A 24,233-nucleotide genomic window follows, 5' to 3' on the forward strand; every position below is an offset into this window, starting at 1 on the left:
AAAATTACAAATTAAAATATTTTCATTCAATCACAACACAAAAATATACAAGCTATCTAGTGCCATCGTGCCTCGATTGCACCTCTTCATTATTAGAAAGGCTTGGTTGCTGTGATGAAGACTGACGTTAGTTTGACGGTGTCATGTAGTGGAGGATCTATGTGATTGTCGACTCCAATTTTATAAGATAGTTATTCTTATTGTCAAAATTGTCCTTTAGTTTTTCATAGCCTTATGGATTATATGCAGGAAGAGGGGGAGAGGCAAGAACATTGTTAATAGTGGTCAGACCACAAGCAAACTCAAACGAATGAGGGACATCAATTAATGATGTAGCTGGCAAAACTTGTAGATACGGGTCTAAGTGGTCTTCACCCTCCAATAGTGTTGGACCATGCTTGCAGATCAAACTCCAATTAGAATGATAGCTCTTGACCATACTTCTGTGATGATATGGAAGCATATGTTTCCTACAAAAAAAATTAAAGGAATGGGTATTTTAATTTTTAAATAACATAAATTCAAAGGTCAATAATGATTGTTTTTTGAAAACAATATTATATCTTATGATATTATATAATATTATATCTTAATTTAACACTGTTAAAATTATATATGTGATTTATATAATTAATTTAAAAAATTATTAGTTTACAATTAAATTGACAACACAATAACAATACAAAGACATTTATAAATTTTACAACATAATAACAACACAAACACAATAAAAATTTATAAATTATATAACAACACAATAATAACACAAACACATTTATAAATTTTATAATAATACAATAACAACACAAACACATTTACAAATTTTGTAACCACATAATAATTACAACACAGACGTAATAACAATTGTTGACTCCATGTATTTGTTATGATAACAAAACATTTCCCTTTATTGATGTCTAATTACATTACTTAAGTGTGCAGAACAAAGTTTAAAAGCCTTAATATTTGTTGTTTGCAAGCAAGTCAAGAAGCTTGCTTAATTACAAGATTAGTTAATCAGTTAAAGAAGCAAAGAAACAACGACTTAGTGAAGACAACATCTTGATAATTAATTAATATAGAGCCTTAATCAGTAAAGCCAGAACTGGGTGCTATACAAAAAGCAAATCAAAGAAATCTTAATCAGTTAGCACAAGGCTAACTGATTAAGCAAGTGTTGGACAAAGCAAAGTAGGGGCGTGCTAATCGGTTAAGGCATGGGGTTAATCTGTTAAAGCACAAGACTTGAAGAATCTCCAAGAGCCAAAATCAAGTTTAAAAGATAGTTGACTGTTTAAGGGAGCCAAATGGAGAAGTTCAAAATTTGAATAATTTCTAGTTGATTAAAGTTGATTTTAATAAGTTATGGTTGAAGGAAATAAAGCTTCAATCAATTAAGGGAAGAGTTGATGGATTAGAGGAAAACTACAGTGTAGAGAGCAATAAAAACAGAAAGTTTGTAATCGGTTAGAGCCTGTTGTAACCAAATAGAGGAAGTTTGTTGAAGAAAATAAGCTTGAAGATAGAGAACTCTTAATCGATTAAAGCCTCATGAAATCTATAAGCGTAGAGAACACAACAACAAGATAGTACAAGGTAGAGAAGTTGTAATCAGTTAGAGTTACCTGTAACCAGTTAGCCAAACATTGCCTGCTTATTTGAAAAGAGCTCAAAAAGACAAAATAACAACTAATAACGGGTAGAAATTGTCTCTAATGGCTAGAATCAGTCTTCCAAGTATTTAAAGCCTTTCTAACAATAAAAAAATCATATAAAAAAGCTACCAAGAGTGATTTTGAGCTAAAAACATTCAAAAACCTTCTCTTAACACTTGTGTTCCACTCCAATCCTTGTGAAAGTGTTTATGATGAAGCTTGTACAACTTAGATCAATTAAGTGGTCATTTGTACTTTCTTTTATCTTCTATTTCTTGTTTACTTAGAGTGTGCAATACACTCTAGGGGTTATCTAAGCTAGGGTAAGTTTGGTACTTGTTGTGAAAGGTTGAAGCTTGGGTTAAAAGCTTATCTTATAAAAGCTTGGTGAAAGCTATTAATTCCACCGATTTTAGTGAAGTTGGGTTGAAAATCCTTGATTAGGAAAATCAAGGTAGTGGATGTAGGTCAGGGGGACCGAACCACTATAAATATTATGTTTTGTCTACTTCTCTTAACCTTTGTTTGCTTGGTGTTCACTAACCTTCACAAGTTCTAAACCATCCATCCTAAATCTTCTAAAAGGTTTTCAAATTTCTGAATTTATCTTCAAAATATTTCTAAAGTGCTATTCACCCCCCTCTAACACTTTTTTTGGGATCAACAAGTGGTATCAAAGCTAACCCTTGATTTAAAGGCTTAACATCCTAAGGGGAAGATCTAATGGCTGTTCAAAATTCTAATGTCGCTCAGGGTCAATCCATAAATAGGCCTCTTCTATTTGATGGAACTAATTTCCAATTTTGGAGTATTAAGATGTTGATTTATATTAAGGTTTATGACTATGAAATGTGGGATGTCATCATCAATGGTCCCTTCATCCCTATGAAGAACAATTCGATAAATGGTAAGAAAGCTACCAAAGATGTAAATGAGCGGACAACAAATGAAATGAGGAGAGTACACAAAAAACTCCGATGCCATGCACACTCTCATTTGTGCACTTAATTATAGAGAATAAAATAGAGTATTCATGTGCAAAAGTACTTAGGAGATTTAGGAAAAATTAAAAGAGGATGAACTGTTATGCTTTGAGTGCAAAAAATCTTACCACTTTAGATCCGAATGTCCACTACTCAAGGAGGAATCCTCAAAGAAGACTAAGAACTCTGAAAGAGCAATAGTGGCTGCAACATAGTTGGACAGTGACTCCACTAGCTTAGAGGCTGAAAAAGACAACATGGAAAAAAAAGCAAATTTCTGCTTAATGGCCAAAGATGACGAATCCGAAGTAACATCTCATTTATGTGATATTTCAGATGATGAATTTCAAGTTGAGTATGATTGCCTATATGCTAAATTTGAAAAATTGGCTCTAAAGTATAAAGTTTTGAAACAGAAAGCCATATCTTTAGATGATGAATTAGAAAAGATTAAATGTGATTTCAAATCTACCTTTGATCAAAGAAATAAATTTCAAATTGAACTTGAGCATTTCAAAATAGATTTTGAATCTTTGAAGTTAGAACTAGAGAGCAAAAATAAGGCCTTGCGAAAGGCATTGGATAAGAATGTTGCTCTCAAAACTTCAATGGAAGAGAGCTCAAAATTGAAATTGAACAAAGAAGAAAAACCAAAACGAAATGTTATTTTTAGAAGAACAAATGGTACATCTTCATTTCACTATTATACTTGTAGCAAGAGAGGTCATCTCTCTTATGATTGTTGTCATAAGGGTAATAACCTCCCTAAACCAAGTTGGTTTGGGTGTCTAAAGGTTCTCATGTACTTACTAACCCCTAAGGACCCATCAAAGTATGGGTACCTTTGAAAAAGAAATGAAAAATTATTTTGTAGGTTGAGCAAGAGCAAAAGGAACAATATTTAAAAGCTCAACCAAAAGAGAGGCAACCTTGGTACTTGGGTAATGGCTGCTCAAGGCACATAATCAGAAATGAAAATTTGTTTGTCAAGCTTGATAGAAAAAAAAAGCAAAAGTGTCTCTTTTGGTTACAACTTTAAAGGTATCATCCAAAGAATTGGAACCCTTGGTAACACTTCTCAAACTAAAATCAAACATGTTTTATTTGCTGAAAGTCTAAAGCATAACTTGTTAAGCGTTAGTCAACTTTATGATAGAGGATTTAAAATTTATTTTTGATTCTCAAGTATGCCATGTGATTGACATTGACACTAACAAAATTGTATTCATTGGCATAAGAGTTGAAAATGTTTAAGTGATTTTTCTTGTTGAAATTATTATTCAAAATAAGTTTTGTCTTGTGGCCAATGGTGAGTGTGATAGTTGGTTATGGCGTAGAAGACTAAGACATGTTACCATGCACACCTTTTCAAAGATTTTAAGAATAGATTTGGTTATTGAACTTTCAAAGATTGTGATGCATGTCAATTTGGAAAACATGTAAAAAGTTCTTGTAAATCAAAAAAAGTGATTTGAACTTCTAAACAATTTGAACTATTGCACATTGACTTGTTTGGACCTATTGATGTTATTAGCATGAAGGCAAGTCATATGGTTTTGTTATTGTTGATGATTACTGTAGGTATACTTGGTTGTATTTCCTTGTTCATAAAAATGATACATTACATGCTTTTGTTGAACATTGTAAAAAAGTGCAAAATGAGAAAAGGATTGTTAACATTAGAAGTGACCATGGCGGTGAATTTGAAAATTGTGATTTTGAAATATTTTGCAATGAAAATGGTTTTGATTACAAGTTTTCAACCCCTAGAACTCCACAACAAAATGGGGTTGTCAAAAAAAAAAAAGAGAGATATTGAAGGAAATAGCAAAAATAATGCTTTGAGCAAATAATTTGGCAAAATACTTTTGGACTGAAATTGTAAACATAACCTCCTTTATTTTAAATATAGTTTCCATAAGACATATAATTTCAAAAAACCCTTATGAGCTTTACAAAGGAAAAAACCCAAACATTTCACATTTAAGGAGTTTTGGACTCAACTTCTTTGTTTTAAATAATGGAAAACACACCTTACAAAAGTTTGACACTAAAAATGATAAAGCCATTTTCTTAAGTTATGTAATTAATTCTAAAGCTTATAGATTACTTAACAAAAGAACTTTAGTTATAGAAAAATTATTCATATTCTTTTACAAGACTAATTCTACACCAACAAAATTAGTGTATGATGGTGATGCAAATGATATTAAGGAGAAAATGGAAAAAATGAACTTGAAAAACAAAGAAGATGATGAAGACAACTTTAAGAAGAGAAATAAAGAAAAATCATCATTAGAGAATTTCTAAAGAATTGAAGAACAACATAATGATCTTCCTAGAAGTTGAAAATTTGTAAGAAATCATCCTCAAGAGCAAATAATTGGAGATCCTTCGAAAAATGTGAAAACCATAAGAGAACTAAGGGAAACTTGTGAGTTTATGGCCTACATTTCACAAGTGGAACCCCAAGAATTTTGAGGAAGCTAAAAAGGAAGAAAGTTAGATGGTGGCCATGCAAGAAGAACTTGGCCAATTTGAAAGGAATAAAGTTTAAACCTTAGTTCCAAGGCCAACCAACCATCTTATCATTGGTATCAAGTGGCTATTTAGGAACAAAAATGGATGAGTTAGGTAATGTGGTAAGGAACAAGGCAAGGTTAGTTGATTAAGGCTATAATTACGAGGAAGGTATTGATTATGATGAAACTTTTGCTCTTGTAGTTAGATTAAAAGCAATGAGACTCTTACTTGCATATGCATGTTATATGAATTTCAAATCGTTCCAAATGGATGTTAAAATTGCATTTCTAAATGGATTTATTCAAGAAGAGATATATGTGCAACAACCTCTTGGTTTTGAAGATTTTGAAAAGATTGATTATGTTAATAAATTTTTTAAAGCATTAATGTAGTGAAGCAAGCTCATAAAGCTTGATATGAAAGATTTTCAAAATTCTTGATGGAAAAAAGACTTTTCAGGGGGAGTTTAGATACTATATTTTTTATTAAGAAAAATGAAAATGGTTTGATTGTAGTTCAAATGTATCTAGATGGTCTTTGGTGCTACTAATGAAAAATTTTGTGAGAATTTTGCTAAGAAAATGTAGAGTAAGTTTGAAATGATTATAATGGGAGAATTAAATTTCTTTCTTGGTCTACAAATCAAGCAATGTGAGGATGGGATTTTCATCAGCCAAGCAAAATACACTAGGGAAATGCTGAAGAAGTTTGGTGTGATGAATGTAAAGTCAGTTGAAACACTTATGCATCCTTCTACAAAGCTTGATAGAGATGAAAAGGAAAAAAGATGGAAACCAAAAGCTTTTATGGAGGTATAATTGGTTCACTTCTTTATTTAACAGCAAGTAAACCTTATATATTATTTATTGTCTGCCTATGTGCATCATTTCAATCATATTGCTGAAGGTGAATATATTTCAGTAGGTAGTTGGGCACAAATCTTATGGATTTAGGCAACAATTTAATGACTTTGTCATGTCCATGCTTAACATTTTTATCTTTTGTGACAACACTAGTGCCATTAACATCTCAAAAATCTTGTCCAACATTCTAGGACTAAGTACATTGAAATTAGACATCGTCTCATTAGAGATCATGTGCTTAAGGGAGATATTAAAATAGATTTTGTGGATACCTTGCATCAATTAGTTGATATCTTCACAAAACCATTAAGTAAGGACTTATTTTGTAAAATTAGAAGAGAATTAGGAATACTTAATGTGAATGAGCTTTGATTGATCGAATTTGATTATGTTTTTGATGATAAATTTTGTGAAATTTTGCCTAAATTTCATGTTTTAATTAGTTGAGATTACATTTTGATCAGTTGTAGGAATTTTAGAAATGAGATAAACTTGCTTTGATCAGTTAAGACTTCTTTTAACTAGTTAAAATGAGTCTGTGTGCATCATGTAAGCCCAAACCAGTAGAGTTTTAATTAGTTCTTTTAACTAGTTAAAACAATTCTATCCAACTAGAGTGTATCAAGTCAGTAAAACTTTTATCAATTAAAGCCTACTTTAATTGATTAAAATAGTTTTGTTCTCCAAAACTAAAGCACAGCCTATCAAGTCAATAACACTTTAATTGATTAAAGCTTGCTTTAACCAATTAAAGCACAAAAGTTAGGAGAAAAACTGGCATTCATATTGATATTATTAATTCTTTTATGCTTAATTGAACAAAATTGAATTGCTTAGAGCTCATGATTTTGCACAATGCATGTCCTATTCAATTTTTGCAAGTTTCAAGTGCAAAACTTTCAAAAAGAAACATCAAATCTTAATCAAATTATTTTCTTGCAAAACTTCTTGTTTCTTTTGATTGAAATTGATCTATTGACTTTTCTCAAATTCCATTCTACTTGATATTTCTCTCATGACTTATGAATTTGAGTGAAAGTATTTTCTTAAGCATAATCTTAAATGTGATAGTTTGATGGCATTTTGAATACTTGTCATTCTTGAGGGTGTAATGATTTGAACAAGCATGCCTTATGTTGAAAAATGTTGAGAATATTAGGTTAACTGCTTGTCATGCTTAACATTACCCAACATGATTATCGAACATTTTATACATCATATCTATGCTTCATGATGAAAATTGAGCATAATTGAACATATTAGAAACATGATTCTTTAAATGAGCCTTTAAACTATTAACATTTGTGAACAATGAGCAATAAAAGTCAAATTTTGAGTTCACATATTTTCCTTCAAGAATCTTAAGCTATACATGCTCAAAATAATGTTTTTAACATGGTCATTTTAAAAAATTCAATTCATGTTTACATAAATCCATGATTTGGAACCATTGCACCATATCAAATTGCATTGTCTATACCTTTTTTGGTTTTTATGGTGCAGAAATCATAATCGACCCTTAAAGTTTGGTAGTTGAATTCTAAGTGCTTTGAAGCTAAAATGGACAGTTTTTTAACTTTAAAATATATTCTTACTTCACTTTTTGTCCATTGCATTAAATCTTTTCATGCATATCTTCCAATGAGGAGTTTTTATTCTTGCAAACATGCATTGTGAACATTCTCATGATCATTTGATGCAAATACATACTTTCCTTACGTTTACAATATTAAAAATAAAAAGTGGGAAACTATTCATGAATGCTTGAACCTATGTACTTAATAAATCATCACTTAAGAATGAAATGTTCTGTCACGACCCGAAACTCCCATCGAGCCCGTAACAACCATCGTGACGTCTTGATAGACATTCATTATCCGAAATGTCTATCGAAACCTCGCAAGGCTTAACATCAGTTTTTTTCTCGCTTCCCCTGTGAGTATTAGTTACTAAAATTATGTTTTGAGAGATTATAAATATTTTCCAAATCAAAACAATAGAAAAATAATTTTTTTCTCAAATGGGCATTTTGGTCATTTTTCCTTAAAAATCTCGAAATCCGCTAAAAATATAGTGCTGGTGCAAAACACATATTTCATAATCCAAAATAAATTTGGATGTTTAAAACATTCGTTTAAAATGAAATTATGACTATTAGAATAAAATAAAAATATTGAATAAAATATTCAATTTTCTCATAAAACAATATTTTTAGAACACTGCATAAATAATTTTTACAGCATAAAAGCAAAATAAATTCATATATATCGTAATACAGTAAGCTGGAGTATTTAATTTAATTTACAGTAACAAGTGGGCTCACGAACGACCAAAAGTATTAAAAGCAATAAACCTACAATTTTTGAGGATACAAGTCCAACTATAGCCCTCAACAAAGTGAGCTATCTACCGACTATCCTGAGCTTGAAATGGGTGAAAAGGAGGGTGGTGAGATTATATAATCCCAGTGAGTAAACAAATACCATCTAAAATATCTAAAGCCGAGTAAATGGAGACAGATAAAACAGTTTAACATACTGAAATTCATCACCTTTTAACTTGTTTCAACCAAATAAAATCAATTCATATAAATCGAGTAATCAACATGGCTTATGAATTTCTTAAAACTTTGGCTCGTGCCAAAATCATTCTCATACCCAGTTACCAGGGATGCCTTGATCGAGGGCTATCCCAACTGAGTCCGCCAAGGCTGTTAAAAAGTTATGTATGCATAAATCATGTTTTTATTTTGAAAACATAGTCGTTCCTTGGCGTTGGTTAAGTTCCCCCTCACGTGGTGGTTTGACGTGAAGTGAACTTTAAAAGTTATACCTCAGGAGTTACCCTACTCGCCTCTCCAACTGAGGTAAGAATATGACTAGGTTCCGTGCCCCTCTAATAGGCTAGTCCACAGAACCAGCCCACTGGAGCAAGCTAAACCCACCATACAATAAAAATTCAACAGCATGACATGGCAATTTTATGATTATCCAGCCTATCAAGGTAAACAACAATTTATACATTTCAACACAAATACCAATTCAGCCATTCATGCCAATATTGTCATAAGCCAATCAATTAGAACCATAAATTCACAATACATCAAATGGTCTCCAATTTCTCTACTTTCAAAGCCATTATTCAATTTTAAAACAATTTTATGAAATCATTTCATTAAATCACATTTGGTTTATAAAACTGAAAAATTAATCATTTAATTCATTTCCCATGAAATTCACAAAATCGGATAAAAATCACTTTAGATAATTAAGACAATAGTAAGGGTACTCACAATGTCTAGAGTGCGGATTTTCGAAGTACTCTGACTACTGGTCCTCGGATGCAATTTCCTTGCTTTTATCGGAGGACTCACCACCTTGACATAGTACAAAATTGAGAAACTTACTACATTGGTACTAAATCAAAATTAAAATAATTTAGACTACTAATGCATGATATGGAATGCAAAATACACAGGTAACCATCTAAACTCGGTATTGGCCTAATTCGTCTTATCACCCGATTAATTGGCCAACGCGTCCAATTTAGCTCCAAATTGCTCCATTTCTTTTCCAATACCTTAATTCACCAAACACAATTCAAATAACCTAAAATTTGGCAAAACCATCTTCACTTTTCTTCTTAGAATTTTCAGTCAATAATGGTGCATTAACACCGTGATTTTTCCCACTACTTTTCCACACCATAATTCATCATTTTCTAACCAATTCTCTTAAAATAAAAATCAAATTCATCCTCACTCAATACAAGGTAGGTTTGGTCATTGATGGGTGATGGAGAAAATGAATTCTTTTCTTGTTGTTTTGCTTCTAGACATGGTAAACTAACTAAAAACACTAACATAACTTGAAATCAAATCAATCCAACATCATTCTCTCTCCATACCCATTCGGCTAGCCATGAATCCTTCATGACATCTTGTGATTCAACCATAAAAAAGGCAAAATAATGCATGGGAAAGGTAGATCACAAGTCAAAATCAAGAAATTTTACCTTTGATTGCTTGATTACTTGGAATCCACCAATTTTTCTCTTGAATTTTCACCCTAGGGTTCTTGTTCTTTCTTTTCTTCCTTTTCTCTTCTTTGGCCGGCCATATGAATGAGAAATGGGCTGATTTTAAGCTGATTTTTAAGCCAAAAAATAAAAGGATATAAATTTGACACATGTCACCATTCCATTGGTCTATGTGTCATACTTAGCCATTAAGCAATCTCTCTCCACCACTTAAATTTTCTCAATTATCCATGATAATATTGGGTAAAATCCATGTGCTGAACAAGTGTTGGGTGGTGTAAAATTACAATTTTGCCCCTAGGTGGCAAAATGACTATTTTACCCCTATGCTCAAAAAAATGCTAAAATTAAAATTCTTCACTTCTCAAACTCAAATTATACTCCAAATGATCAATCTTAGTCAAAAATTTCATCCAACACTCACATCTTAACCTCAGGTGGCAAAATGACCATTTTACCCCTAGGTCATGAAAATTTCAATTTAACTCCAAATCGGTCCTCGAACTCCGAATCACCATTTTAAGTCATTTTGGGGTTTTAAAATTTTCAATTTCATCTTAAAATCTCTATTCAGACTAGTTCGAGGCTTAATTCAACTTAATTGTACCATTTGGTACAATACCGTCTTTTAACGATTTTCAAGGTACCCAAGTAAGCAAACATGCATTCTTATGTAAGAATGGCATAATAAACATATTGTAGAGCTGGGCTTGACATGTTCATATACTTATGTTGCAAATTCTTTTCAATGAATCCTAAGATCAATTCTTGAAATATGCTTTATGATTGTACATAAATGATTGTTTCAAGATTAATTCTTTCATTCTACTTATGAAATCGATCAAGATGAACTTGTTGAACTTCATGAAAATAAATTTCAATTCATCTATTATATTGATTAAGACACATGCTTACAAGATTTTTCATTTTACTTGACCTTAAGGTTTGAAGTTTAAAACTTGACTTGAGCTATGCATTTGAATATTAATTTAATTGTCAAGTTTGATCATGATATTTATTGTGTTTTGACATGGTTGAAATTTATTTTGAATTTGCAATTGAATGTTCACTATGTCTTCATTGAGCCTCTATGTTTACATGATCTGAAGATTTTGTGCGCATTAAACTTTAGCTTATAGGTTATCATAAATAACTTCACATGTCAAATGAAATTTGGCCTATAGCTTTATTTAACAATGAATGCTTAATGTGCTTGGATTGAATATCTCTTTCTTAAATCTTGGCAAATGGTATTCACTGATGATTAAATGTTCACTTTTGACATATTCATGAGTTGAATACTTCATTTTCAATATTTCACACTCATGAATTATGAGGATTATTGAGAAATAACATGTACCACATTGAAGTTCAATGCTTGAATATTTTTAAATGGGTATATGTTTATTCTTATGAAACTAAAATCATGCTTGCATTTCATTAAACAAATTAGATTCATGGTTAATGAAGACAGTCATTTTATTCCTTATAATTATGATTGTGCATACTTGATCATAATATTCTCTTACATGATTGCAATAAGTGCAAAATGCTTTAGTAATGCTTTTTTAATAATGATGTTTTCTTGATGTGAAAATTCTCCCTAAATTGATAGGTTCATTCATGATTTAGAGAATATTTCTTAAAATACTTGCTAAATAGTGATTGAGAATAAATAATGAATGCTTGATGATGATTAATTATTGACAATACTTGATGATAATTTAGAATGATGCTTGATGACTAATGATACCTTAGACATGCCTAGGAACTACTTTGCAAATATTTCTTGACAATATGAGCATTTGATACATATATTGAACACCTATTTAAATGCTTACACTCATCTAGTTCTATGAATACTTGAGTGTTAGATGAAAATATTTAATATCTACTTATACATTCTTTTATTCTAGGCTTACGATTTCGCTCTTAACAATTTGTGTTTTAACAATTTTAAACTTATTGGTTTCATAGTTGATAATGAAGAGAAAGAACTAAGATTGTGGTTGTACGAAATTAAATACATTCTGTTGTTATGGTCATATATTTTTTAATGATGATAAAAAGAGGAAGAAGATATGAGAAAAAATAAGACGTAATGTAATGTGTTTATCTGTTGTCATATTGTTGTTATGTGTTTTTTTTTTGAACAATTGTTAGATTGGTCGTGTTATATTTATTGTTGATGGTTGTTCATAAATCTTTGCACATATGAGATCAATGTTATGTTTTGGTTAAGAAATCTTGACATTTTTTATGTATGCATATATTAAGGGGGAGCATAGATTAAGGGGGAGTAATCCCTCAACTACACATACATGTGGAGAATACATAGACATTAGACTCTTAATCATGAAGTGTTTTGTCATCATAAAAAAAAGGAGAGAATGTTGAGTTCATGTGTTTTTAATGATAACAAAACATTCTCATTTATTGATGTCTAATTACATTACTTAAGTGTGCAAGACAAAGTTTAAAACCTTAATATTTGTTGCTTGGATGCAAGTCAAGAAGCTTGCTTAATTACAAGATTGGTTAATCAATTAAAGAAGCAAAGAAGAAAAGACTTCGTGAAGACAACATGTTGATAACTGATTAACATAGAGCTTTAATCAATTAAGGTAGAACTGGGCACCATACAAAAAGCAAAATAGAGAAGTTTTAATCAGTTAGCAGAAGGCTTAACTGATTAAGCAAGTGCTGGACAAAGCAAGTAAAGGTATGCTAATCAGTTAAGGCCCAGGGTTAATCGTTTAGAGCACAAAACTTCAAAAATGTCCAAGTGCCAAAGTCAAGGTTAAAAGATAATTGATCGTTTAAAGAAGCCAAAATAGAGAAGTTCAAAATTCGAAGAATTCTAGTTCATTAAAGCTAATTTTAATCAGTTATGGTTGAAGAAAATAAAGCTTCAATCAGTTAGAGGAAAAGCTAATAAATTAGAGGAAGACTACTATGTAGAGAAAAATAAAAACAAAAAGTTTGTAATTGGTTAGAGCCTGCTGTAACCAATTAGAGGAAGTCTGCTGAAGAAGAGAAGCCTGAAGACAGAGAACTCTTAATCAATTAAAGCCTCATGTAATCGGTTAGAGCAAAGAACACAACAGCAAGACAGTGGAAGGCAAAAAAGCTGTAACCGATTAAAGCTACTTGTGACCAGTTAGCCAAATATTGTCTGCCTATTTGCAAAAGTCGCTAAAAGACAAAATAATGGCTAAAATCAGTCTTCCAAGTATTTAAAGCTTCTCTAACAATAAAAAATCATATAGAAAAGCTACCAAGAGTGATTTTGAGCTAAAAACATTCAAAAGCCTTATCTTAACAATTGCATTCCACTCTTATCCTTGTGAAAGTGTTTGTACTGAAGCTTGTACAACTTAGATAAGTTATGTGGTCATTTGCACTTTTTTTTATCTTTTATTTCTTGTTTTGTCACGACCCGGAACTCCCCATCGAGCCCGTGACAACCGCCGCGAAGCCTCGACAAACATTTTTCACCCCGAATATCGATCGAAACCTCGCAAGGCTCTCGTATCAGCTTTCGCACTTCCCCGGTGAGCAATAGTTATCAAATAATCAAAATACGAAGGATTACAAATCATTTCCAAATCATAACATAACATTTTTTTTTTGCTCATAGGGGCATTTTTGTCATTTTTGTCAAAAACCTCGAAACTTGCTAAAAATGTAGTAGGTAAGCCGAAAATATATATTTAATGATTTAAAAAAAATTAAGTATCTAAAACGTTCATTTGAAGTGAAAATTTGACCATTTGAATATAATAAAAATATTCAATAAAATAAACTATTTTCTTGTAAAATAATTTTCATAAAACTATCGATACATAATTCTTATAGCGTAAAAGATAATTATATACATATATACTATAAAACAAATAACCAAAGCATAAAATTTCTTTTACAGTGACACGTGGGCCCACATCTATCCAAAATACATCGGAAGCTAGAAACCTACAGCTTTTACCGATTCGAGTCCAAATGAAAGTCCTTGTCAAAATCAGCTAACTATGGAATTCCCTGAGCCTGAAATGTGAGGAAATGAGGGTGGTGAGATTATAAAATCCCAGTGAGTAAACAGATACCATCTAAACTATCTAAAGTCGAGTAAATGGAGACAATTAAAATAAATCATCATACTGTAATTTCATTACCTTTCAACTCATTTCAACCAAATAAAATCAATCCATAAAAATCGAGAAATCAACTTGGCTTATGAATTTCTTAAAACTTTGGCTCGTGCCAAAACTCATGCTCGGTGATACCTTGCGCAGGGCATCTAACCGAGTCCGCCAAGGCTGTTAAAATTTTGTGTACACTTAAAATATATTTTTGTTTGAAAAAAATACAGCCGTTCCTTGGCGTTGGCTGAGTTCCCCTTCACGTGGTGGTTTGGCGTGAAGTGAACCCTAAGCTATACCCCAGGAGATACCCTACGCGCCTCTCCGTTCGAGGTAATAATATAATGGAGTTTACCGTGCCCCTCTAATAGGCTGGTCCACGGAACCCCCTCTGCAGTAAATAATTAATATATAATCCACCAATCAATAAAATTCATTCTAGCATGTCATGGCAATTTATCACAACCTAGCCTCTCAAGGCTGAATACACAGTATAAATAATTATAACACCAAAATCAGTTTAGCCATTCATGCTCATTTATTGTCATAAGCCATTCAATTCAGAACCATAAATTTGCAACACAAACTAGCAGTCTCCAATTACTCTATTTTCAAAACCAATATTCGATTTTTCAGAAAATTTATAAAATCATTTTATAAAATCACAATTTCCCTTAAAACATAACAATTTACCATTTAAACCCATTTTTCATAAAATCACATAGTTGTATAAAACTACTCTAGATAATTAAGACGATAATAAGTTTACTCACAATGTCTAGAATGCAGACTTTCGAAGCACTCTGTCTACTGGTCCTCGGATGCAATTTCCTTGCCTTTATTGGAGGACTCACCACCTTGACACAGTACAAAATCGAGAATTTCACTAAGTTGGTACTAAATCAAAATTAAACTAATTTGGACTACCAATGCATGATATGGAATGCAAAAATGCACTGGTAACTATCTAAATCCGGTATTAGCCTAATTCGTCTTATCACTCGATTAAATTCCTAACGGGTTCATTTAAACTCCAATTTAATTCTTTTCAGTTTTTGTACCTCAATTACACCCAAATTAACTTAATGTCCCTCAGTGTGATGCAAATTATCAGTCCCAATAGCAAATTACAAAAATACCCCTAGTGGGTAAAAATTCGTATTTTTGCTCCGAAAATTCCCATTATTTTTCTAGGCTCATAATTCATTATTCCTTAACCAATTCTCCTAGAATAAAATCAAACTCATCCTCACTCACTACATGGTAAATTCAGCCATTAATGGTTGGGGGAGAAAATAAATTCTTTTCTTATTGTTTTGTTTCTAAATATGCTAAACTAACTAAAAACACTAACATAAATTAAAATCAAATAAATCCAACAACTTTCTCTCTCCTAACCCATTTTTTCAGAATTGAATTCATCATGAAAACATGTAATTTAATCATGAAAAATAAAGAGAAATGCTTGGGAATAAGAAAACTCAAGCTTAATAGAAAAAATCTCACCTTTTTCACTTAATTTCCTTGAAAATTCACACTTTTTCTTTGATTTTCTCTCTCTAGGGTTTTGTTTTCTCCTTTCTCTCTCTTGTTTCTTGCTTGGCCGAATGTTGAAGAAGAAGAATGGGTGGGCTGATTTTTTTTATGCCTTTTTATTGTTTAATGAAATAATATTATTTTATTCATATTTTAAATATTTTATTAATTCATTTTTTTTCTAGCCATCCACTTGTCCTATTTTTTTCACCATGCATTCCCTTTGACTTATCCAAGTCTTAAGTGAAATTTCCGGATTTTTCCAAAGTTTTGGTGGAGTAAATTTTTCAAAATTACACTTTTGCCCCCGAACTTTTCAAAAATTACATTTTTACCCCAAAAATTGAAAATTTTCCATAATGCATAATTTTCACTCCTCATACTCATTTCACACTCCAAATAATTAAATTTGATCAAAATCCTTTCAAAAAATTAAATTTTCGATTCCGAATGGTAAAATTACCATTTTACCCTTTTACTCCAAATTATACCGAAATTAAAATTTTTCACTTCTAAACCTCAAATCTTACTCCAATAACTGAAATGGGGCCAAAAATCTTTTCTAAAAATTTCCATTTTGTCCCCAGGTGGCAAATGACCATTTTGCCCCTAGATAGCGAAAATTTCAGTTTGACTCCAAATTGATCCTCGAACTCCGAATCACCATATTAACCCATTCTGGGACTTTAAAATTCTTAATTTTATTGTAAATTCTCTATTTGATCTAGTTCGAGGTTTAAATCAACTTTATTGTACCTCTAGGTACAATACCGACTTTTGTAAATTTTTCAAGACTCTCTTAGCATGTAAACATGCTATCCACCATATGTATGTCATCACAAATATTTCTGTAGAGTCGGGCTTGTCATCTTCTCCCCCACTTGGATCAACCATATGATCCTCCTTCTTGATTGACTTCGACATCCGGCTAAATATTAATATTTTAATATTATTTTATTAATAAAATATTATTTTATTCTAAAAATTTTATCTTGTGTCCTTGGTACCAAAAATACCTTATTATGCCTCACTTGACTTCCAAATCGCCTTTTATCTCATAAATTCTCCTCCGATAAAATTATTATTATTTTATTATTATTTTCTCACTTGCGAAACATTTTATCCTAAACTACTCCTTTCGTCTTTTATCACTTTTAAACATTTTAATTGACCTCAATTTGCATTCAATCAACTTTATTTATCACCATATCAAAGTATGGGGTATTTCATGTTTACTTAGAGTGTGCAAGACACTCTAGGGATAATCTAAGTTAGAGTAAGCTTGGGACTTGTTGTAAAAGGGTTGAAGCTTGGGTTAAAAGCTCACCTTGTAAAAGTTTGGTGGAAGTTGTTAATTCCATTGGTTTTAATGAAGTTAGGTTGAAAATCCTTAATTGGGAAGATCAAGGTAGTGGATGTAGGTCAGGTAGACCAAACCACTGTAAATATTATGTTTTGTCCACTTCTCTTAACCTTTTTTTGCTTAGAGTTCACTAACCTTCACAAGTTCTAAACCATCCATCCTAAATCTTCCAAAAGGTTTTCAAATTTCTGAATTTATCTCCAAAATATTTTTAAAATGCTATTCACCCCCCTCTAACACTCCTTTTAGGACCAATAATAATTTTATAAATTATATAACAAGACAACAACAACACAAACACATTTATCAATTTTATAACAGCATTATAACAACACAAACACATTTACAAATTTTACCTTCAACACAATAACAACACAACCACAACAACAATTTATATAAAAAATTAGAAATAAAATATATAATATATAAGTTGTATAAAATAAATTTAAAAACTTACATGTTTTTTTTTGGGTGGGTGGGGCAAGCGACATGCGGAGTGACAAAAGGGATCAATAGCAGTGGGGAGAGGGGGTTTGGATAGGATATGTGAAGAGATAAGAGAAAGAGCCATAGTTGAGAGGAGACAGGGGTAGAGGGAAAAAGAAGGCTTGGCGGCATAGGAGAGAAAAAAGGGAGGCGATTAGGAGCGAATAGTCAGAGGAAGGGAACGACTAGGGTTTAAAGAAAAAGGGGAAAATGAAAAGACGCCTGCGCTGGCCTTTTATTTTTTTCAATTACCAATAGAATTTCGTCAATACTTGAAAAACCTTAATTGAAATTATGGATAGAATTTTTCATCGTTAATTTAGTCGATAACTTTGACACGTCGTTAATTTTGTCATATTCTATTGATATTTTATTGTTCATCTTTTCATCGATCATTTGTCGGTGATCAATTGACAATTACCGACAAAATTTTACTGATGGATTTGTTTTCGTCGGTAAAAGCCTTATTTTTTGTAGTGCACCCCTTTTGCCAAACCTCTTGAGAATCAACAACAAGGTTTCTTCTTCCTCCTTTGTTGGTTGTTTTCGAGATTCCTTAAAGAAGAGAGAAAATCAAGAGCCACCCTCCTTAACTAGCACTAGACCTTGCAAGCATAAGTAAGCCCATCCTCTTTTTAAGTTATTCTTTGTTGCCATTCGTATAGGCTAACATTAGAGGCTAGACGCTTGGACAGTTTTGTGGTTTGCAACAACCTAAATGCACAAGAGACTTTTGGTTTTGTACTTGATTAACTTTTGATTTCAACATCAAAAGTGCTAATGTAATGAAATCTCGCTGCTCTAGCTAGGATTTCTATGTTAAATAAGTCAAAGATAATCTAGCTTGAGAAAAAAAATTTAAATTTTTTATTGCATATGTATTATGAATGCATGACTTTCACAACACTATCTTAATGAAATATCGACTAGGAACAATTTAATAATGATGCTTTGAAATAATACAAATTTCATAATTATAATAGTTTATAATTCTTTTCACAGAGCATATCACAATTTATGGACTTTATTTATGTAAATAAGTAAAATTAATTGAATGAATTGAGAAGATTTTATTAATTAAATATAATGCATGAATTGATTTGAACTTTTGTATACAACTAAATGGATTAGCTTATATATATATATATATATATATAATGTATTTGAGTTGTGTGTCTTTAATTATAAATATTGTATATAATAAGACTAATTTTATTTGCTATATTATTATTTCATGCATGCACATTAAAGAACATGTGTATACATGCATGTGCATAAAAGACGGCCTGCCTTAGCATAAGCCTGTAACTTGGAGAGAGAGAGAGAGAGAGAGAAAGTCAGTCGTAATAAACACTGGCATTGCATTTAAAGGAAAAGCCATCATTGCGAAAGTACGTCATCATTGTCATGCAAAGCAATGTCTTTATTCTTAATTTATTTACTACGTCGTTTGAATGAAGGGCAAAGTGATAGACTGATACTGATTTTTAGGCTTTGGCTTTGGATTTTGAGTTACTAAGTATTAGCAGGGCAGCAAGCAAAGTGAGAGAATTAAATGCCCTCTTCTCTCTTTCTCCCATGACAATTGACATGTATATTGACATTTCCTCTGCAAAAGGCCCTTTCGTGCTTCTCCAAGCTTAATTTTCCCACCCACCTCACCCCCCCACCCTTTTGTCCTCTTTGTCTTATTCAGTTGTCTTCTGTTTTCTTCTCCAAATGCCTTTGGCTTACCACACTCCTACCCCTCCCTCCTAACGAAATCATCTCTGCCATTTAATGCGCCATCGCCATTCCTTTTCTTTTGACATTCATATTCAAATTTTTCTGTAGGATAACCCCATCACCTCTGCGCCATCGAATCATTACTTCTCAAACTCTTACCAATTCAATATATTAAATTTATTATCACACGGTTGGTCCGCATTTCGAAACTCTTTTACCTCTACATGTATGTATACATCCTTTTAGTGAATTGCTTATCAACTTGATGCAACATCTTTGTCTAATTATATGCATTATTATTTTCCTCTCCAAAATAAAAATTATACTGAGTATACCTGTATAAAACGAATAGTACTGAGTACACTACCAAATATATACTAGAACCTAGTGCGTGAGCACTTGATTTGTTTTTGGTTAAACTTTTAATCATTAAGAATTTCAGTTGGACCACGTAACGAGATAAGATAAAGGGCCACCTATACAGACTCTCCATGGCATTACATGCTCGATATTCCGATTAAAGAGCTATGTGATGTTTTTTTTTATTCATTTGAGAAAGCTGTGTGAAAATCAATTCTTCCTGCTATCCGAACGTTATGTTAATAGGTCCATATAACATATATATATATATATATATATACACCAAAAGAGAGTAAAAAATAAAACAAAAAAACAACCAACTGTTGGATGAACTGTTTAAGGACAAAAGTTCAAAAGAGTGGAAACAAAACGAAACCATGCCTGGCTATTGGCAATGGCACATTTTAAGAGGCAAAGCCCCACGAACTAATGGTGTTACTGTAAGTCTGGAAGAGTAAGTACATTTTTGGCCCAAATATAACATGATGAAATTAAACTAGTGGATATATAGAGAAGAGTGCATCTAGCTACACATCGAGATATGGCAAAAATGTCTATGAAAATCGAAAAAAGGAGAAGAGACACTATTTTAATTATCAATAAATTAAAATAAAACAACAGTCTCCCTCTTAATTTCTCTCAAGGCTGAATCTTTAGGTGAAATTAAGACCAAGACCTGCATTACAAGCAAAAAGCAAAAATATCAATACATTGGTGCAAGGCAACCGTGCGCATTAGAGCGGGTGAATGATGAGTTTGGAGGCTCAGAAAGGGGCAGAGCTGTGCCTGTGCTGCAGCAGCAGCTGCTTCAACTGTAGACAAATTTTTTGACGCCCATTGTTGGCCAATATTTCTTTTGTTGCGTTGAACACATATTAGTTAGTAGGCCTTTTGGTCAACAATGGGAACTGTGTCTGAACCTCCTTGTCCCATCTTTTCTTATTTATTTTATTATACTTGCGATGAGACCCCCACGACAACCATCTATTTCATATCTGCGATCCAAATTTTAAATTTGGAAAATATTCTCCTACTTACCCTCGACCTTTTACGGTAAAATTTCAAACTAGGGTTTTACAACAGTCACCCCCCCCCAAATTAAAAGATGAGTCTTAAATTTAATGTTTACCCTCCTTCCATTACTTTATTATTCTATTTGATTTTCACAGAATTTTGGGTATTTTATGTTGAAATTTGAAAATATTTTATTAAATTGATTCTCCATAATTTTTAATGTTAAAAATTTAAAAGATTAACAACAATAAATTGTGAAATATAAAAACATATACGAATTAAAAAAGAAAAAAAACCTAGGTTTAAGACATCCAAAAAAAAAAGAATAAACAAAAGAAGACAAAAAAGGGTATTTTAAGAAATGATGTCCATCGTATTGAAAAAGAGATAAATCATTTATTACAAAATTATTTTTATAAATAACACGTGGTTGACATTGCCATTTAGCGTTTTTATACTATTTAATAGGAATATAGCACATGTACATAGGTAATTTGTTAAAGAAATGTAAATTTCTCTTCCTTATTTTACATATTAGAGATTAAACTTTAATTACAATCAAGTAAAGTAATCCAGTAATAATAGAATGTTTTGATGAAAAAAGAAGAAAAAAAATAGGAGTTGTAAATCAAAATGACCTGCTAGGGCTTATGCCAAAATTAATAAAAACTCCTCTTGTTTTGGTAAAAAAGAGAATGTATTCACAACTCGAGAAGTTGGGGTTTGGACCATAAAATTCAATTTTATGGAGAACAAAAATTTCTCTTGTCAGAGAGATGAGGCAAAGGGGAAATAAGAGAGAAAGGTATGCTCTTCTTATTTGAGTAAATTCCTGGTTTTAACATTTACAGCAAACTGCATAGAACCCTAGTTTGTCATTGTGACAATGAGTCATATATTTTTTTTATATTATATTGGGTACCAATTCCCTCTTCCCTCCAATTAAAACAAAACATTAAACTAGAAGGTTAAGTGGACAAGAATAAAAAGTAATACGGTGGCATGAAGAGGATGAACTGTACCTGTGATGATTAGGAAGTAAGGAAACCCTAACCCTAGGAGGGATCAATGGTACGGCGGTCATCTCCAGCGGCCGCTCTAGGTTGTTGGTACTGACTGAGTTGACCAATTCCTGCAGAAACATTCATGGCTAGAAGGCTTGCATCATAGTTACTGCCTGCATCAAAGCTCCTTATCATCTGCTGCTGATGATCCCGTGGGAAGAACTGGTGGTGGTAATGATGTTCCCGACCTCCTCCACCACCGCTGCCGATCAGATTGATCCCCAAGTTCTGATGGGTGTTGGCCGTGGCTGTGGCTGCAGCTGCTGCCGCCGCAATGAGGCCAGCGTGGCCGGTGATGCCCAAGCTCTGGTACTTGGAAAGTTCAGACTTGGCACAGCTCAGATCCATTTGCAGCTGGCGGAGCTGGTGCTGAAGGAGAGATATGACTCCAACGCAGCCATAGACAGGGTCACGGAGGCGCATATCTGCCTCGTATGCTAGTGAATTGACAGCGTCCTCACGCTGGGATGGGTGCAACTCGTTGAGCAGTTTTGTGACGTTGCTTGCGCCGAATACCTTGTGGACGTTGGCAAACTTTTGGGGCTGATCAGGTGGGAAGTAGGGTGCAAAAACGCACTCTGGCTGGCATTTTCTCCTCAAGAACTTACATGCCGCACATGGGGAATTGGATGATGATGCCATATTCCACCTTTTTCTCTGCAACATCATATCATGCACCAAAACCAAACATAAGTTTTTAGCATTTAGAGTAGAATCCTAACAAACGGGGCAAGGAAGAATTTCTAGGCTTATACAAATCAATTTTCACCATAGTGGAAAAGTTGAACAGTCAATATATTTTTCTGATTCAAGAGAGAGAGAGAGAGAAAATTGCGGGCACTTAAAGAAAATTAATTAAAAGGAAAAAAAACCATTATACTCCTAGCCTACTAAATGGAAATAGTTGAACAAAACCAATTACAAGATCAATAATGGATCTCAAGTGGCGGTGCGGCTGCAACGGGCGAGGCTTAGGGCTTGGGGGTGAATGAAATTTTTTCATCGAAGAGAGAAATTAAACCTACTACCTATCATACACAAGAAATGGAAAGTTGACGGCTTTATAAATTTCCGTGTATAAAAGACACTTAAAACTGGAAACATTACCCTTGCAGTATCTGCTCGTTAATTACTGATTCAGTCTTCCGATCCCTTCTCTGAATTGGGTTTCTAAGGAATTGAAAGCAAATCTTCCACTCTAGCTTATGATGGTTGGCTTTTGAGAGATCTAACTAAACTCTGAAGGGGAAGCCAGACCTACACCTATTTATGGAATATATTTTTTTTCTTGGCAATAATCTCAGAGATGTCTCCCTCGTCTCAAATTTTCACTCGTATGGCCGCAAGGGAATCCATTTCTGAGGATTATGCAGTATGGAGGAAGAAAGAGAGAATTTTAAGTGTAGGTAGCTTGTAGGGTTTTGAGGAGGAGAGCAGGAAAGGAGGGGAACAAGCAAGGAAGGCTGCCTGATTTTACCGGTAGGTTAGAGGGATTGGATCTCGCGAAGAAGACCTTTACTTCGCTACTTTCGATGGAAAGGGGTTTTGGGGAGCAGAACTTGCTTGAATTTCATACAAAAAATTATATTGTTGCTGGCTGCTTCATTTTCATGAAAAGTTGTGAAAGAGTGAAACTTTATTATAAGGAAGAGGGGGATCAATATTAAAATTTAGGAACAAGGATCAACTCACCACCTAATGATATACGAGTACAATATTAGAAAAACATTTTTTATAAAAAATAAAATAAAAAGAGTACACGTATCTCTATTTTTGAATGTGGGAAGAAAAAAAAATAAAAAGGATACGGTGAAAAGGAGAGATGGGAAAAGATTAAGAGGAGGGTCTCTGACTCTGACTATGGGAGATCTTGGGATGAAGAATTACCTCTTATTCTTATTCTTTTTGTCTTGGGAGTTAAAATAATAAACAGAAAAAGATGATATAGGCGAGTAGTACTAGTACTAGACGTGCGTGGCCTCGATTTCTTCAGTCAAACCTTTTTAGTATTATTTTTCCTTTTCTTTCTTCCAACTTTTCCACTGCAGTTGACGGGGCTTCGGGGGGGGTTGGATTAGATGGACGATGAGTGTTGGTGGATCCTCTAAAAAGGCCCTCTTTTCTTGTAGTATCTTTCTAGCCCTTTTTTTGGCGTCGGGAATATCCAAGAGTTCATGCAAATTTGTCTTCTCTTTTGGCTGTATGTTCGCCGGAAAATAGAGGGGCGAGGAACGTGCATATAAAGATGATGATGAGCAGCAGTCGCTGATGTGTGTAAACTATGAAGCTACAAGGCATAGGGTGGAGAAAGAGAGAGAGAGAGAGAGAAAGTGTGTGTGTGTGTGAGTGAGTGAGAAAGAGAGGGAGAGAAGAATTAAGAAACAAAGAAATAGAGAGAGAGAAATAGAGAGAGAGCGGTTTATATGGAGGAGTGATGGGTGGGACTTGGGAGGTAAAATCGGCGAAGGAGAAGAGGGAAAGTCC

General features: G+C 32.8%; 1 protein-coding gene and 1 long non-coding RNA gene across 2 annotated transcripts; both read right to left on the minus strand.

Moving 5' to 3' along the window:
- Positions 1 to 14,004: 14,004 nt before the first annotated feature.
- Positions 14,005 to 15,826, minus strand: LOC148762552 (uncharacterized). Its single transcript, XR_016026473.1, has 3 exons — positions 15,708 to 15,826; positions 14,975 to 15,058; positions 14,005 to 14,106 (listed from the first exon to the last, which is right to left on the minus strand). It is a non-coding gene; the product is annotated as an uncharacterized LOC148762552 (long non-coding RNA).
- A 4,250-nt stretch (positions 15,827 to 20,076) lies between these two features.
- Positions 20,077 to 23,252, minus strand: AS2 (Lateral organ boundaries (LOB) domain family protein). The gene is made up of 3 exons (XM_007028369.3): positions 22,857 to 23,252; positions 21,708 to 22,406; positions 20,077 to 20,347 (listed from the first exon to the last, which is right to left on the minus strand). Exon 2 carries the CDS (start codon positions 22,389 to 22,391, stop codon positions 21,741 to 21,743), a length of 651 nt encoding a protein of 216 aa, XP_007028431.1. The 5' UTR covers positions 22,392 to 22,406; positions 22,857 to 23,252; the 3' UTR covers positions 20,077 to 20,347; positions 21,708 to 21,740.
- Positions 23,253 to 24,233: the final 981 nt, after the last annotated feature.

This window comes from Theobroma cacao, chromosome 5 (assembly GCF_053813885.1).
Source record: "Theobroma cacao isolate CCN51 chromosome 5, ASM5381388v1, whole genome shotgun sequence".
Lineage (NCBI taxonomy): Eukaryota > Viridiplantae > Streptophyta > Magnoliopsida > Malvales > Malvaceae > Theobroma > Theobroma cacao.